General features: G+C 32.0%; 1 protein-coding gene across 1 annotated transcript; it reads left to right on the plus strand.

Moving 5' to 3' along the window:
• Positions 1 to 8,373: 8,373 nt before the first annotated feature.
• Positions 8,374 to 14,693, plus strand: LOC11427700 (ADP-glucose phosphorylase). The gene is made up of 6 exons (XM_024786375.2): positions 8,374 to 8,605; positions 8,724 to 9,185; positions 11,770 to 12,060; positions 12,993 to 13,264; positions 13,822 to 13,888; positions 13,985 to 14,693. The coding sequence occupies exons 1-6, from the start codon at positions 8,531 to 8,533 to the stop codon at positions 14,498 to 14,500; spliced, it is 1,683 nt and encodes a 560-aa protein (XP_024642143.2). The 5' UTR covers positions 8,374 to 8,530; the 3' UTR covers positions 14,501 to 14,693.
• The last annotated feature ends 947 nt before the right edge of the window (positions 14,694 to 15,640 follow it).

Here is a 15,640-nt window from a genome sequence, read left to right on the forward strand (position 1 = left end):
AAGAAGAGATAAATGAATTGTTTTTTAGGGCACACGCAATTATTTCCAACCAGACAAATCAATCTTTTCCCTCAGTTCTTCAAAGCTCCATAGGATCGTAAATGCCTATACGGACCCAGACGATGAAGTAGCCTGCAAAGAGAGAAAATATATATCTATTAAATTAGACCTCAAAAACTTTTTTATCTACTATAACATCCATAATAATAATAACAACAACAACAATAATAATAACCTTAATGATTGGAGTGTTCATGGTTGACAGAAATTCACTCATATTCATTATCAAGGGAGTCCACATTATGTAGATTAAGTACAATATTAATCCTTTAATGTGGGTTTCATCAAAATCTGCGTCGGTCATTATAATGATTTTGTCATATCTTAAAGAGAATTTTTCGCTCTTGAATGTTAGATCCAAGATCTGCATAAGGTTGTTAACGATCTTATTTTTAAGGTCTTCTAACTTTGACTTTCAAATATTTGAAAGTTTGTCATTCACCGATATACACCATAACGTTTTCTATGTTTTTCATACTATACATTGTGTCCATTCAACTAGTGTATATATATATATATATATATATATATATATATATATATATATATAACATAAAAAAAAAATTAACATTGATTGAATAAATAAAAATGTTAAGAGGCTAAATGACTTACAACAATGGACTTTGTTGAGTTCCCTTTTGTTAATATTAAAGTGCAATGATAACCCTTTTCGTGACATGCATCCATCATTCCAAGTATTTCATCAACACGACCTTTCATGGTATCTTAATTGTAAACGATATGATTAATTAATAACTATATAGTACAAAAGCATATTAAAAAAATTGGTCAGTGCAGAATAAAAGGCTCATGACAGCTAGCCTATATCCTATGTCTCGGCTAATTTTATATCACTATAGTCAAAGAGTAATTGTAGAATATCTTTGTAATTTAAGTAATGGTATAATGACTTGTAAATGCTTAAAACATCAAATATTTTTCCCATTGTTAAAGCTTAAAACAAACAATCTTATGTAATCTATATCTCCCAACCTGAGGGAGAGCGTTAAGAGAATTAGTTATTGTCATTGGGATAAGTTATTTTTCACAACGACAATCATATTGTTGTTGAAAAATATTATTACAACAATTTAAACTTGTTGTTATATGCATGTAAAATAATTGTATTATTCTTAGCGAGATTAATTGTTGTTGGGATAAGTTATTTTTCACAACGACAATAATATTGTTGAGAAAAATAACAACTTATTACAATGACTTAAATTATTTGTTTCTATATGCATATCAAAAAGTTGTATTGATCTTCGTGAAAATAATCGTTGTTGAGATAAGTTATTTTTCGCAGCGATAAAAATATTGTTTATAAAAATAATAACTTATTACAATGACTAAAATTAATCATTGTTAAATACAAATAAAAAATTTGTATTATTCCCAAAGACAATAATTGTTGTTAGTCGTTGGTATATGCATATTATTGCTAACAAGTTCATTGTCGCTGAGAAAAAGTCGCTACAAAATATCTAATTTCTAGTAGTGATAACACAATTTTACAATAAAAAAAAAGTTTATTTTCTCTCTAAAGTGTGAGCTCCAATATTAAATCTTAAAACAAACAATAAGACGGGGAGTATTAAGAAAGTTAGTTAGTGTTTTCAGTTTTAGTTAGTTGTTAACTGTTTAACAGTTTAGTTAGTTTCTTAACTGTCGTTCTGTTATTTTCTCTCTAAGTTAGAACTTTATCATTGTTTATATATATATATATATATATATATATATATAACACAATTTTACAATAATGAAAAGTTCATTTTCCTCTCTAAAGTGTTAACTCCAATATCAAAGCTTAAAACACACAATCAAACAATCTTACCACGAAATAGAATGTATTGGTTCATCGATCTCGTACTGATCCTGAATATGATTTTTCATCTCAACTACTGTGACATCTAGTTGTTTATCATATGCAATAAGTTTTCCAACCTCTGTCTTAACACAAACTAATTTATCTTTATCTGTTTGATATTCCATTTTATTACCGAGTTGTGAAAATCTAAATAATCTAAGTAGAAGGATGAAAAAGAAGAGATAAATGATTTGTTTTTTAACCCACACAATTACTGTTGTACTAATAATTAATTATTGAATACTAATAACAACAGACTTTTTTCACCATAAAAAGAAAAGAAAAAAAACTAATTTGTAATACTTTATCTTCCAACCAGACAAATCAACCTTTTTCTTCAGTTCTTCAAAGCTCCCTAGGGTCGTAAATGCCTAGACGGACCCAGATGATGAAGTAGCCTGCAGGGAGAAAAAATATATATATCTATTAAATTAGACCTCCAAGACCTTTTTATCTACTATAACATCGTATAACAACAACAACAACAACAATAATGATTAATAATAACCTTAATGATTAGCGTGTTTATGGTTGACAGAAACTTACTTCTATTCATTACTATAGGAATCCACATTTTGTAAATTAAGTACAATATTAATCCTTTCATGTGGATTCCATCAAAATCTGCGTTGGCAATTATAATAATTTTGCCATATCTTAAAAGAGAATTTTTCTCTTTGCTGAGTTCCCTTCTATTAATATTAAAGTGTAATGATCATCCTTTTTGTGACATGCATCCTTCAATCCAGGTATTTCATCATTCAACACTGTTTTCATGGTATCTAAATTGAAAACGATATGATTAATTAATAACAATAGTATAAAAAATCTATTAAAAAAATTGGTTAGTGTAGAATAAAAGGCTCATGACAGCAAACTTATATTTAATGTCTAGACTAATTTTATATCACTTTAGTAGAAAAGTAATTGTAACATATCTTTGTAATTTAAGTAATTGTATAATGACTTGTAAATGCTTAAAACATCAAACGTTTTTTTCATTGTTAAAGCTTAAAACAAACAATCTTATTTAATCTATATCTCCCAACTTGAGGGAGAGTGTTAAGAGAGTTAGTCATTGTCGTTGGGATAAGTTATTTTTCACAACAACAATAATATTGTTGTTGAAAAATATTATTACAACAATTTAAACCTGTTGTTATATGTATGTAAAAAAAAATTGTATTATTCTCATTGAGATTAATTGTTGTTGAAATAAGTTATTTTTCGCAACGACAATAATATCGTTGAGAAAAATAACAACTTATTACAATGATTTAAATTAGTTGTTGTTATATGCATATCAAAAAGTTGTATTGTTTCTCGTGAAAATAATCGCTGTTGAAATAAGTCATTTTTCGCAGCGATAAAATTATTGTTGATAGAAATAATAACTTATTACAACGACTAAAATTAGTCATTGCTAAATACAAATAAAAAAGTTGTATTATTCTCAACGATAATAATTGTTGTTAGGATATGTCATTTTTCGCAGCAATAATGATATTGATGAGAAAAAAAAAACTTATTACAATGACTTAAATTAGTCGTTGATATATGCATGCTACTGCCAACAAGTTCATTGTCGGTGAGAAAAAGTTGCTGCAAAATGTCTAATTTCTAGTAGTGATAACACAATTTTACAATAATAAAAAGTTCATTTTTCTCTCTAAAGTTTGAACTACGATGTTAAATCTTAAAACAAACAATAAAACAATCATTAATTGTACTTCTTAATTGAAATTGTAAACGACATGAGTAAGCCCTCAAACTTAGTACATTCTACCACTAATCTACACACTCATATTATTCCTGTGAATTGAAGTGGTCAGGTAATAACAACAACATAGTAGAGTATGTCTAGTAAACAACAACTCACAAGGTATTAATAAGTCAGACCCACATCAAAACCAATAATACAATCATATCATGGCACATGATACATGAACATCAGTAAACACCATAGAAATTTTCATTCTTACTAATTGTTCTTTATTCAACAAGTCACACTCAAAATTACTTCAAGTATTTAAATAAAACACTAAACTCTAACATAAGATTTGTGTTCACTTAATTGCTCCAACATAAGATTTGTGTTCACTTAGTTGCTGAGATGTATGGCTACATGCTAATATTATGAAATTCACTACGAAGAAACTACTAGTTGTCTTCTATCAAACGCAACTAGTCTCATTGAAAATAGAGTTTTCAAGCTCAAGATGTGCTCAATCTAAGCATTCAGGTTTCAAAGAAATTTTACAACACAACGGCCTTATTCATAATACCATAAAAAAAATCGTATAAATAATATAAAATTATAAAAAATTTCCAGTAAAAAAGTGCTATAATTGAGCTTTCAAACCCAATTGGTTTCATCCAAAAATTATGTTTCTAACGTAAATTATATGTATTTGAGTTTAGCTACATGTTAATATTTTTGAATAGAAAATCACAACTTCTTTTTTCTTTCTATCACTTTTCATTCTACAACATATCTTTCCTCAAATTTAACAACCATATCAATACATACTAAGACACTATAACTCTAAATGTATGAATTCACCGATCATATTACATTAGGGTATAGGGTAACTACCTTATTTTTCTATTATTTTCCTTTCCTAAATTTTCTTAAAGTTGAAAAGGAATCAAAGTAAATACATCAAACATCTAGAATGCATTTCAATTTTATGTAATAGATATAGACATAATCACATGGGAACATAAATTTACTCAAACATGCAATTAATTCAAGAATACTAATACACCCTACAAAGGTTTTGAGTTTGGGATAAGACTATGCTACCTTGAATTCTTCAAAAGAGGAAAATTTAGCTCACAACTTCATCTCCTTCCTTGAATCCTAACTTTCTTCAATTTTCCTTTCCTCAATGAACCCATGACCATGGGAAGGTAAAGCTTTGGTTTTCCTCCTAATAATTTGTGGGTGAATAAATACATGGAGCTTAATCTTCATCTATGTCGACACTTATGGGAAGGTTGTGAGCCATCCTAACTTTCTTTCATTCTCCTTTCCTCAATGAACCCATGACCATGGGAAGGTCAAAACTTTGATTTTCCTCCAAATAATTTGTGGGTGAATAAATACATGAAGCTTAATCTTCATCTATGCTGACACTTATAGGAAGGTTGTGAGCCATCCTCCTCCTCCTCCTCCTCTCTCTCTCTCTCTCTCTCTCTCTCTCTCTCTCTCTCTCTCTCTCTCTCTCTCTCTCTCTCTCTCTCTCTCTCTCTCTCTCTCTCTCTCTCTCTCTCTCTCTCTCTCTCTCTCTCTCTCTCTCTCTCTCTCTCTCTCTCTCTCTCTCTCTCTCTCTCTCTCTCTCTCTCTCTCTTGTTTTTTTTTTCTTTCCTCAATTATGTGGTGGTGGAATAAATGGGAGACTTACTAGTTTTGCTAAGTGTGGTGGATTTTTCCAAAGTGTCCTTGGTCAAATGTAGTAATTTTCCATGTATCATATCATATGATTTTGGCCAATTGATAGTTAGGTTTGATTCAATCTAATATTCTACCTGGTCTAATCTTCTAACACTAACACATAATTACAAACATATATGATTTACTCAGCAATATGAATAGTCATAAAATAAGGGTTAATAATAAAAATAATAATAATAAAATAAATATTTAGTCATCAAATTTGGGGATGTTACAAAATACAACGTATTTGTCATCTGTATCGATCTCGTACTGATCCTAAATGTGCTTCTTTATCTCACCTACTGTGATATCTAGTTGTTTATCATATGCAATAAGCTTTTCAGCCTCTGTATTAACACAAACTAATTTATCTTTATCCGTTTGATCACCCATTTGTGAAAATCTATATAATCTAAGAAGAATGAAGAAAAAGAAGAGATAAATGATATGGTTTTTAGGGCACACGCAGCTGCTACTGGGTTAAGTTATTCTGCAATACTTAGTTCAAACAAATATTAAACTTTTTAGAGAGTTTTTGGGGAACATGTGGGCCAAGGGGGAGTAGTAGACACGTGGTCTTGTGTAATAAAATCAACTTATTGTAAATAAGTTTGACAATTTTGAAACACTAATTGTCACAATTATCATTTGGAATTGAATTGCACAATGTCACAAATGTTTGTCCTACCTGCACTATGTTAAATTGGTATAAGGTATAATCAACACTAGTCGAGATACTAATCCTTTAATGTGGGTTCCATCAAAATTTGTGTCGGCTATTATAATGATTTTGTCGTTTCTTAAAGAGAATTTTTCGCTCTTGGATGTTAGACCCAAGATCTACATAAGGTTGTTGATGAGCTTATTGTTCAGAAGGTCCTCTAACTTCGACTTTCCAATATTTGGAAGCTTGCCATTCAGCGATATACATCATAACGTTTTCTACATTTTTCAGACTATACATTGAGTCCATTCAACATATATATATATATGAGTCAGGATCCGTTGACACCAGGTGTCAACGGATTCGTTGACACCAAATCTCAACCGTCTATTTCAATTAATCCAATGGTTTACCTCACATCGGCATTCCTTAACAGTGCACCATATTTTGTCTGTTCAATCTGCTTTAACAGAACAAAGTCTTAAAGAACATCCATGAAACCATCTGTCTTCTCACCGATCTCAACCACACAACACATGATTTCTTGTTTATCAAAAACTAATCACCAATTCAATTTAATTTGAAGGGTTTTTATTTTACAAAACTCATCGAAGAACTACGTATGATCACAACTATCACACAATCAAATATGCAATTGCTTTTAATTATTAATCATGGCAAAATATTCCACCAATAGAAGCAAGCACATCAAAAACTCAATTTCCACGCCTGCAATTCCACCAATCGAAGCAATCATATAAATACTACTTTCCCCTAATTATGAAGGGTTTCATACTTTGACCTAAATTGTTTGTTGCAATCTAATCTATATGAAGAATTAGTCAATTAGCCCAAGAAGAATAAAGATGTTATAGAATATCGATGAGTGGAGGGGAATAATTTTTCCAGAAGCAATAAAAGTATATGATTAAAATTCAAGATGTCTGCGAGGTCAAAATTCAGGACTAGCATGGGTTAACTTTAAAATTGTTTTAAGCCGTTGATCTAAAAAAAGAGACGGTTGAGATTTGGTGTCAACGAATGCGTTGACACCTGGTGTCAACGGATCCTAACTCTATATATATATATATATATATATATATATATATATATATATATAAAGAAAAACATAAAAAAAATTATTTTTAACATGAATTGAATAAATAAAAATGTTGCGAAGTTAAATGACTTATAACAAGGGAATTTAGCAAAAGTATGTTTTGGTCAAAGTCCATGAAGTCTCAATCAAAGCATGATAGCCATCATGAAGTGAAGCAAAACAAACAACATCTTCTGAAAGTAAATTATATTGTCTGGATCAACATTCAATATAGTTTGGTGGGATCAACGGTCAAGATGGTCCATCTGAAACAACATACATTCAAGACAATCCTTCTGATTCAATGTTCAAGAAGATCATCTAGAACCCTCTTAAGAACACTTCCCTTAGATCAACCTCAAAGAATCAACCATCAACTAGTCATCTGTATGAAGATCAACATCATTAAAATCCTCACCTGCTACAATCATCTATATCCATGTCCACTACATCCGTGCATCAACGTAGGGGCGAATCTCTTCAGAGACCTCCCAGGTGCCACTGCACCCTCCAATTTATATATAAATTTTATATTATGCATGATATTTCTATTAATGCATTGTCGTTGAAGTGGTTATCCCCATGTATTGTATCAGTAAGGCAATATTACCCACTAGACCAGATAACAATGTTTTACATTTTTATAAACTATTTAATATATATTCTTCAAATATTTGGCACCCTCGAAAAAAAAAAACTCAAGATCCGCCACTGCATCAACGTCCACTACTGAATCATATGATAAATAAACTCAATTACGGATCATCGAACGCTTAATTACTCTGGATTAAGTACTTAAAAACAAAGTTAAATTTTGTTTGAATATTTCAAGACAAAAGTTTCGTTGAAGATAAAATGAAGACAAGATTTCGCTGAAAATAGAAAATACGAGATTTGAAGCAATAATATAACATTAATATTCATTGAAATCAATGAGACGTCCTTTTGTACGATTTATACAGTCTTTCAAAACATGTTATCACTACAATCACGTACAAAGTCCACAACCAGATATTTGGACGAACATCTATCTCGCATTAAACTCCAGCATCTTTCTTCTCAATAAATAGTTTTTCGTATTAAAACCTAGATGATCTAATTAATTGATGTGTCAATTACCATGGATGCTGTGTAAAATAATTATACAACAACAAAATATACATATTCTTGCAAAAAAACAAAAAACAAAATATACATATTAAATTCTAAAAACACATATAAAAATAATAATTTGTATTTACTATTTACTTCTCTTGTACCTCCCTTCTTCATTCAAATAGCCGCATCTCTCTCTCTGACTAGGGCAAACAAACCAAACACCAAAACACTTTCAGTCACTACGAAACACACAGTCACTACGAAACTTCATTTTCGTACAATTCGTACCATTTTTTCGCAACGATGAGAACCAAAACCGTTGGTGGCAAACGCCGTTCGTTAATCAACCCTAATTCACCATTCACTCTTTCAGCACTGGTAAGTACCTTCAAAACGACACTCCCATTTGTCGTTTTCATTAACCCTATTTTTTCAATTTTTTTGAAGTTTTTGAAAATTTTCAAACCCTAACCCTAATTTTCACCCCTTTTTGCAGGAAACCGATGAGGAAGAAGATCCAAATCCAATTTACCGAAAATCAACGGTTTGGAATGAATGGGTTATCTTCAAGCAAGATAAAACGAAGAAAGCTTCAGACTTTAAGGGGAAATCGACGTATAATACGAATCCTAGTAGGAATAAGCCGTGTGTGTATTGCATTGGTCATGAAGATGAATGTAGTGAGGAGATTTTTAGGGTTCCGTTTGATGAACCGAATTGGAAGATTAGGGTTGTTGAGAGTCCGAATCCGGCGGTTTTGAGGAGTTTGGATGATGGGTTTGTGTTGGATGGTGGTGAGGTTTTGGATGGGTTTGGGATTCATGATGTTGTGATTGAGAGTCCGGTGCATTCGGAGCAGTTGTTGGATTTGACGCCGAAGGATGTTGGTGAGGTTTTTATTGCTTTTAGTAATAGGATCAGAGAATTGGTTCATCTTGAGTCTATCAAATATGTTCAGGTTTGTGTTTTTGTGGATTTGGTTTTTATTTTGTTAAAGTTTTGATTTTTATTATAGAAATTTTAAATTTTTAGGGTTCAAATTGTTGTTTTATAGGAAAATTGGTGATTTGAGTGGGATGGAAGTGTAATTGTGTAGTTGGTGTGGTGATATTAGTCGTTATCTATGAAGCATATGATACTGAGTACTGACGACTGGCTGCGACATTGACAATGTATCTGTTTTGAATGAATAGTAGTACTATCTGTTTTGAAATTGTGTGGTTGGTGTGGTGATATTTGTCTTTTTCTATGAAGCACGGACACTAGACATGATATTGATTGCTACACTGACAATGTAGACAGCGATAATAATTTCAGAAAATGGAAGTGATTTGAGTGGAATGAAAGTGAAATTGTGTGTAGCTGGTGTGGTGATACTAATTGTTATATATGAAGCACAAACACTAGACACGATACTCCGACTGACTGCGACATTGACAATGTATCTGTTTTGAATGAGTAGCAGTACTATCTGTTTTGTAATTGTGTGGTTGGTGTGGTCATATTTGTCTTTATCTATGAAGCACGGACACTAGACATGATATTGATTGCGACACTATACATGATAATAATTTAAGAAAATGGAAGTGATTAATATATCTATATCTATATGTGTAAGTGTTGTGTCAATGTCAGATTTAATCTGAAGTATTTGAACATGACTTTAATTGGAAGTGTCAATGCTATGTATTATGCACTTGATAAATAAACCCTAGGTTGGTTGAGCAACAGAATTCAAGAACTTGTTATCCTTTTGAGTCTATCAAAAACGTTAAAGGACTTTAAAATAAAAAAATAATAATTGAATCTTGTTGTATAGGAGAATTGGTAATTTGAGAGTAGTGAAATTAAAATTGTCTGGTTGGTGATAGTAGTTGTTTTCTATGAAGCATAGACACTAGACACGATACTAACAACATAGACGCCGATAATAATTTGAAAGTAGAAGTGTTAGTGTTACTTAGGTTGGTATAGTGGAAGCATGGTAGATATGCAAGTAGGAAGAATGTGTGGAGTGGTATACGGTAGGAATGATGTCTACCATTATTGTTCTGTCCACCTCAGAACAAGGTTGGCTCTTGTATATGTGAGTTTTGTAAGGAAATGCCTTTGATTTAATATCTGTGATCATTTTGCATTCTCAAAGGCTGCTAATGTGATGTTTTTTATCTGTAAGCTTTTAAATTTTAGAGTTATGTTTAGAATAAAATAAAGGAAAACTGTAACGTTATCATCACTTAAAAGTAGTTTTTCAATGGAGAATAGGTAATGTGAGAGTAGTGAGATTTTTTTTCTCTTATTTGGTGATATTAGTCTTTATTCACTTGGTATGCAATGAGGTGGCTTAGTGGAACCATTCTAGATCTGCTAGTAACAAGAGCGTGCACCCTTGTTGCTGCCTTAAAGATATGTTCCTGGGAGGTATTTGGTTTGATTCATTGTGAAAAATAAATCCTTTAGGGTGATGTCAAACCTTGTTGCTCAGCCCATCTCGAACAAGATTAACTATGGTAGAGGAGGATGTATAAGGATACAAGTGGTCAGTTTTCACCCGATGCATAGTGTTTGTGTGATCATTTTGCATCTCGAAGGCTAATGTGATAATTTTGAAGTAAGCCTTCAATATAAGTGGGGGTTATATATTTCATCACTGAAAGAAGAAATTATCACATCAGTTCTTACAATAATGTAATTTGTTAGTTAAGTAAGCTCTGGGACTTATTTTCTTAATTTCATTCAATGTTTTCTAAAATAATGAACTGAAGAATCTGCATGTGTGCCAATTAGGACCTATTCGTAAATTTTAGAAACCGAATAGCCAATGAGTATTACTTATATATTCACCGTAATATGTAAACCTCTAAGTAATTGAGCCACGCACTGCCTCCATTCCCTCTTTTATTTGTATTCAGCGTGCCTTCATATATATATATATATATATATATATATATATATATATATATATATATATATATATATATATATAATTGACTCAATTCAACCACTTTGTAGCTTCCGCTATTGGCCATCTAACATCGCAGATTTTTGGCGTTCCGCTATTGATAACATTGATTTCACTATCTATTCCTTGTTAATTTTGTGTCCTTGTTGTACAAATTGTTATTTTCTTCACAAGTTATGTGAACTTGAATCTTTTTGGCTGCTTTACAGTTGTGTTTGTATGGGGTTTGACACTTCTAATATGAAAGTAGGAAGTTTTGATATGCTTTTTATTCTATATGCAGTGTGCTGTAGTGAGCTATGATTTATGATCTAGGCATATTATAATTGTTATTTGACTTTAGGTAATGAGAACATCTGAGCAAGTAAGCAGTGTTGCTTGCATGCTTCACATCACTGACTATGGTTCTATTTACTTTTACAGTTTTAGTTATTATTTTCTACAATAAGATTAATAATTGCAGTTAACCTAGTCTTGCCTTGTTCTGTATAAATATAAATATATTAGGACGGTTGTCTTCTTCTGGCACCTGTTTCATGTAATTTGTCATTTCTAAACTTGATTTTATTAATCTTTGAAGGTGTTTAAAAACCATGGTGAAAAAGCTGGTGCAGCAATGAGTCATTCTCATAGTCAAATCCTGGGCTTGCCAATTGTTCCAAACAATGTTTCTGCCCGTCTTGGAAATATGAAGGATTTTTTTTATCAGACAGGAAAGTGCTGTATTTGTGACATTCAACTTGAGGATCTTTTGATTGATTCATCTACCTACTTCTTTTCATTGGTTCCGTTTGCTGCTTCATTTCCTTTTGAGATATGGGTTGTTCCTCGGTATCACTCTGCACACTTCCATGAATTGGATGATGAAATGGTAACACTTCATTCTATGCAAAGTCCTATTTATGTTGAAATGCTAAATGTGTAGTTTGATTTTAATGTAAATGCATCTCGTATCACACATGATTTAAAGGCTTTGTATTAATTGTTTTGTGAGACTTGCAGCTGATTGTTAGATGTTAGATCTTTTATAAGGGTGATTACATGCGACACACATGACAGAAACACATTGAAAAATTAAATAAGAAATGGTGTTTGAATGTCACGGTATTTTAGAATATAGTTGTATTATATTTGGTGCCTTAATCATACGGGATAGGACATAAATTTTGATTAGGAATTATAGTATAACTCGGAGATGCTAAGTTCTAATTGTCATGTGCCTTCAAATGTAACTGAATAACAAATGTTTTTCACACATCTGCCTGTGTGGTAAACCTGGATCGTGTTATGCTGTGTTTCAAATTTAATATTTATGAACAAATTCAAAATACAACTCCATTTCAATTTATCATTCAAAGTTTAAGTTAACCATAAAATGCATCACAGTCTTGAATCATAAACTATTTTTTTCTCAAAACTATGAAATAATTCTGCAGTCTAGGTGTTATCAGAAATATGTGAATGTTAGGGGGATAAGCACGGTGAGTCGTGATATTGGCTAAGAGCATGATGGAGAGTGATTTGACAGTGAAAGACTGAGCACAAAAACTGAAAAATGCAACTAAAAAGCAGCATAAAACTGCTGGGAAGAAACCCATGTTTATTAATCCGTGAAAAAAAGAGAAGAAATATAGTAGAAGAAAATAAAAGGTTCAACAGATGCAACACGTGAATTTGGTAGTCACAGTCCATTAGATGACCTGACTATATATATATATATATATATATATACGTGGTAATTTCTCCCGTTTGGAGGTTATTGTTTAAAAGGCTGACCATTATATCTTGACATTTATTTTACAGGCACTTGATCTTGGAGGTTTGATGAGAACGACTCTTAGAAAGATGTCTTTTCAATTGAACAATCCGCCATACAACTTTATGATTCACACTAGTCCACTGCGTGGTGATGGGTCAGAGCTGGCATACAGTCATTGGTTTATACAGATAATACCTCAGCTGATTCCGACAACTGGTTTTGAGCTTGGAACTGGGTCTCACATCAATCCTGTTTTGCCTGAGGATGCTGCAAAGATTCTAAGAGAAGTGATTGTTCCTGTGTTTGCACATGAAAGGTATGAAATTTACTCGGTGACCTAATAAATGTTTATTTGTATATTTATTTCAATTTATGGTAAGTGACTCTGTTAGCTTAGGCGCTGTGAGACTGAGTTCTTATTTAGGTGCATTTGAGAGAGTTGATTCCTCTAAGTTCTTGACACCAAATAATCAAATGTATGCTATCTTTAGTTACTGCTGATTATAATATTAGCATCTTGATTGAAATATGGACTATGGAGAATCATTTGGACATGTAATATTGTTGGTTCCTCCTTTTTCACGTTATTCATTTACTTTTTTGAATTTATCTATTATGACATGGATACGAGAAGAGGAAGAGATTAGAACACAGTAAATGAGTCAAGCCAAGACATTGTTGGTAGCCCAGATTTTTGCTGGATTTAAATTCCAAAAGTTTATCAAGTGTTATGGCATTGGAATTTAAATTCTGGGAGTTCATTATCTCTTAAGTTTTGAGATTTGGTTTTTGGAAGTTTATTTTTTGTTTTGTAGTGAAATTTAGTTTCTGAGAGTTTATTTTAAGGTGGTGTATTGTTGAATTTTTTTGAAGGCGCATGGTGGGATTTTTACCTCCAACTAAGATTGTGGATTATAGTGATGCATTCACCACTAAAGAGGTAATTGAATTCTGAGTTTTTTTTTTAGGAAAAGTTATTGCTGTCATGTTATGATGATTCTGTGAACATTATAGTTTTATTAATTCTTATTTTTAGGTGTTTCCTACTCGCGAGTATCTGCTGAATTGGGCACGAGCCATTGGGAGAGAGCACGGGTTTACTGTTATCATTCAAAGATCAGACAATGGTGGATTGAAGAAGAGGATAGGAAGGAAAACAACTGTGATTTTGGGTTGCGAAAGAAGTGGAAAATATAGACAATACAAGGATGCATTAGCTCGCAAGACTGGAACAAAGAAATGTGGGTGTCCATTTAGACTGAGAGGAAGACCCGTTAGAAATGGTGATGGATGGAAAGTGAACGTAGTGTGTGGATTTCACAACCATGAAGTAATTGAAACTGCGATCGGGAGCACATATGCTGGTAGGCTAAGTGGCGAAGAGAAGTCTTTGGTCGATGATCTGACAAGAAGCAATTACAAACCGAAAGACATATTACAGACACTGAAAGAACGTAATGAAGAGAATCTCACTTCTATCAAGCAGATTTATAATTTGCGCCAACAGCTAAAACGTTCTAGATTAGAATTAGAAATGGAAAATTCGGCATAGATTAAAAGTGGAAAATTTGGCTTAGACCTTAGTTTTAATTGACTGTGCTGCATTCAACTTTTGAATTGCTTTCCATTTTTTTGGGTACTTTCTGTTATTGTTCATATTGCTGTTATCATTAACTAGTCAAGTTTGTTCATTGTACTATGTTTTGTGTTTATGTTTCGAGCTTAAAATCAAGTTTCAGACTCAAGCTATACAGTTGTTAATCATTAAATTCATTTGCTAGAAGGATGAAATCTGGCGCAACAACGAAGATTTTTTTGCACCTTAATAATTTTTTTTATTCTGATAACCCTAATTATTATTTGCACCTTAAGTCCATAATTTTTCACCTAGACCCCAAATATCTCTAAATTATAATAATCTATCACATAAACTTTTTAGACTGCTCTGAACTCAGTTATAGAAGGATAGACATCACATGATTACTTCAAGTGCCGATGGTTTTCTATATTTTTTTTATTTAATATATTGCATGAATACTTCTTTTTTTTTGGCATTCGAACCACCCTAAATTTTTTATTTTTCATCTTAGGTCCAAAGTTCATGAGAAGGCTAAAAACTAGGGAAATATTAAATTACTTCTAATCGTACGAAGAACAATGAATCCTCTAATTCTCTTTAGAACAAAACCTCACCCTAAATGGCATAATCTCAACCCAGATCAAATTGTCAGTGCTCATAATATTCGTCTCCAAGTTCTAAGTTCCTCCCACTAAACTGATGGGGCTATTATCCCTCCGCAGAGGAGCTAGGTTGTTTATCTCAGCTTCTTCAACAAGATGCGACTCCTCATCGACCTCATACATACAACTACAAGCGTACAAGAGGGATTCTCTTCCATATTTTTGTACTCGGGAAAATTCCAAAAAACATCATAGTCATTCAAAATTTAGGTGTGTGCCACCTAAAGCAATTATGTGTACTTCTGGAACACGCCTAAATATAGAATTGATTCAATGTTTCTGGAATTTTATTGAGGATGAAAATATAGAAAAGTATTTCTTTTGTATTAGTATTTATGTGTTCGATGAGGACAATAACTCTCCACTTGTTGAACAATCTAGCTCATATGCGAAGTGTTGTTAGTCTCACCAACTTGAGGAAGGTAGCTTGCAACTCGAAAGAGGAAAATAA

This window comes from Medicago truncatula, chromosome 6, assembly GCF_003473485.1.
Source record: "Medicago truncatula cultivar Jemalong A17 chromosome 6, MtrunA17r5.0-ANR, whole genome shotgun sequence".
NCBI lineage: Eukaryota > Viridiplantae > Streptophyta > Magnoliopsida > Fabales > Fabaceae > Medicago > Medicago truncatula.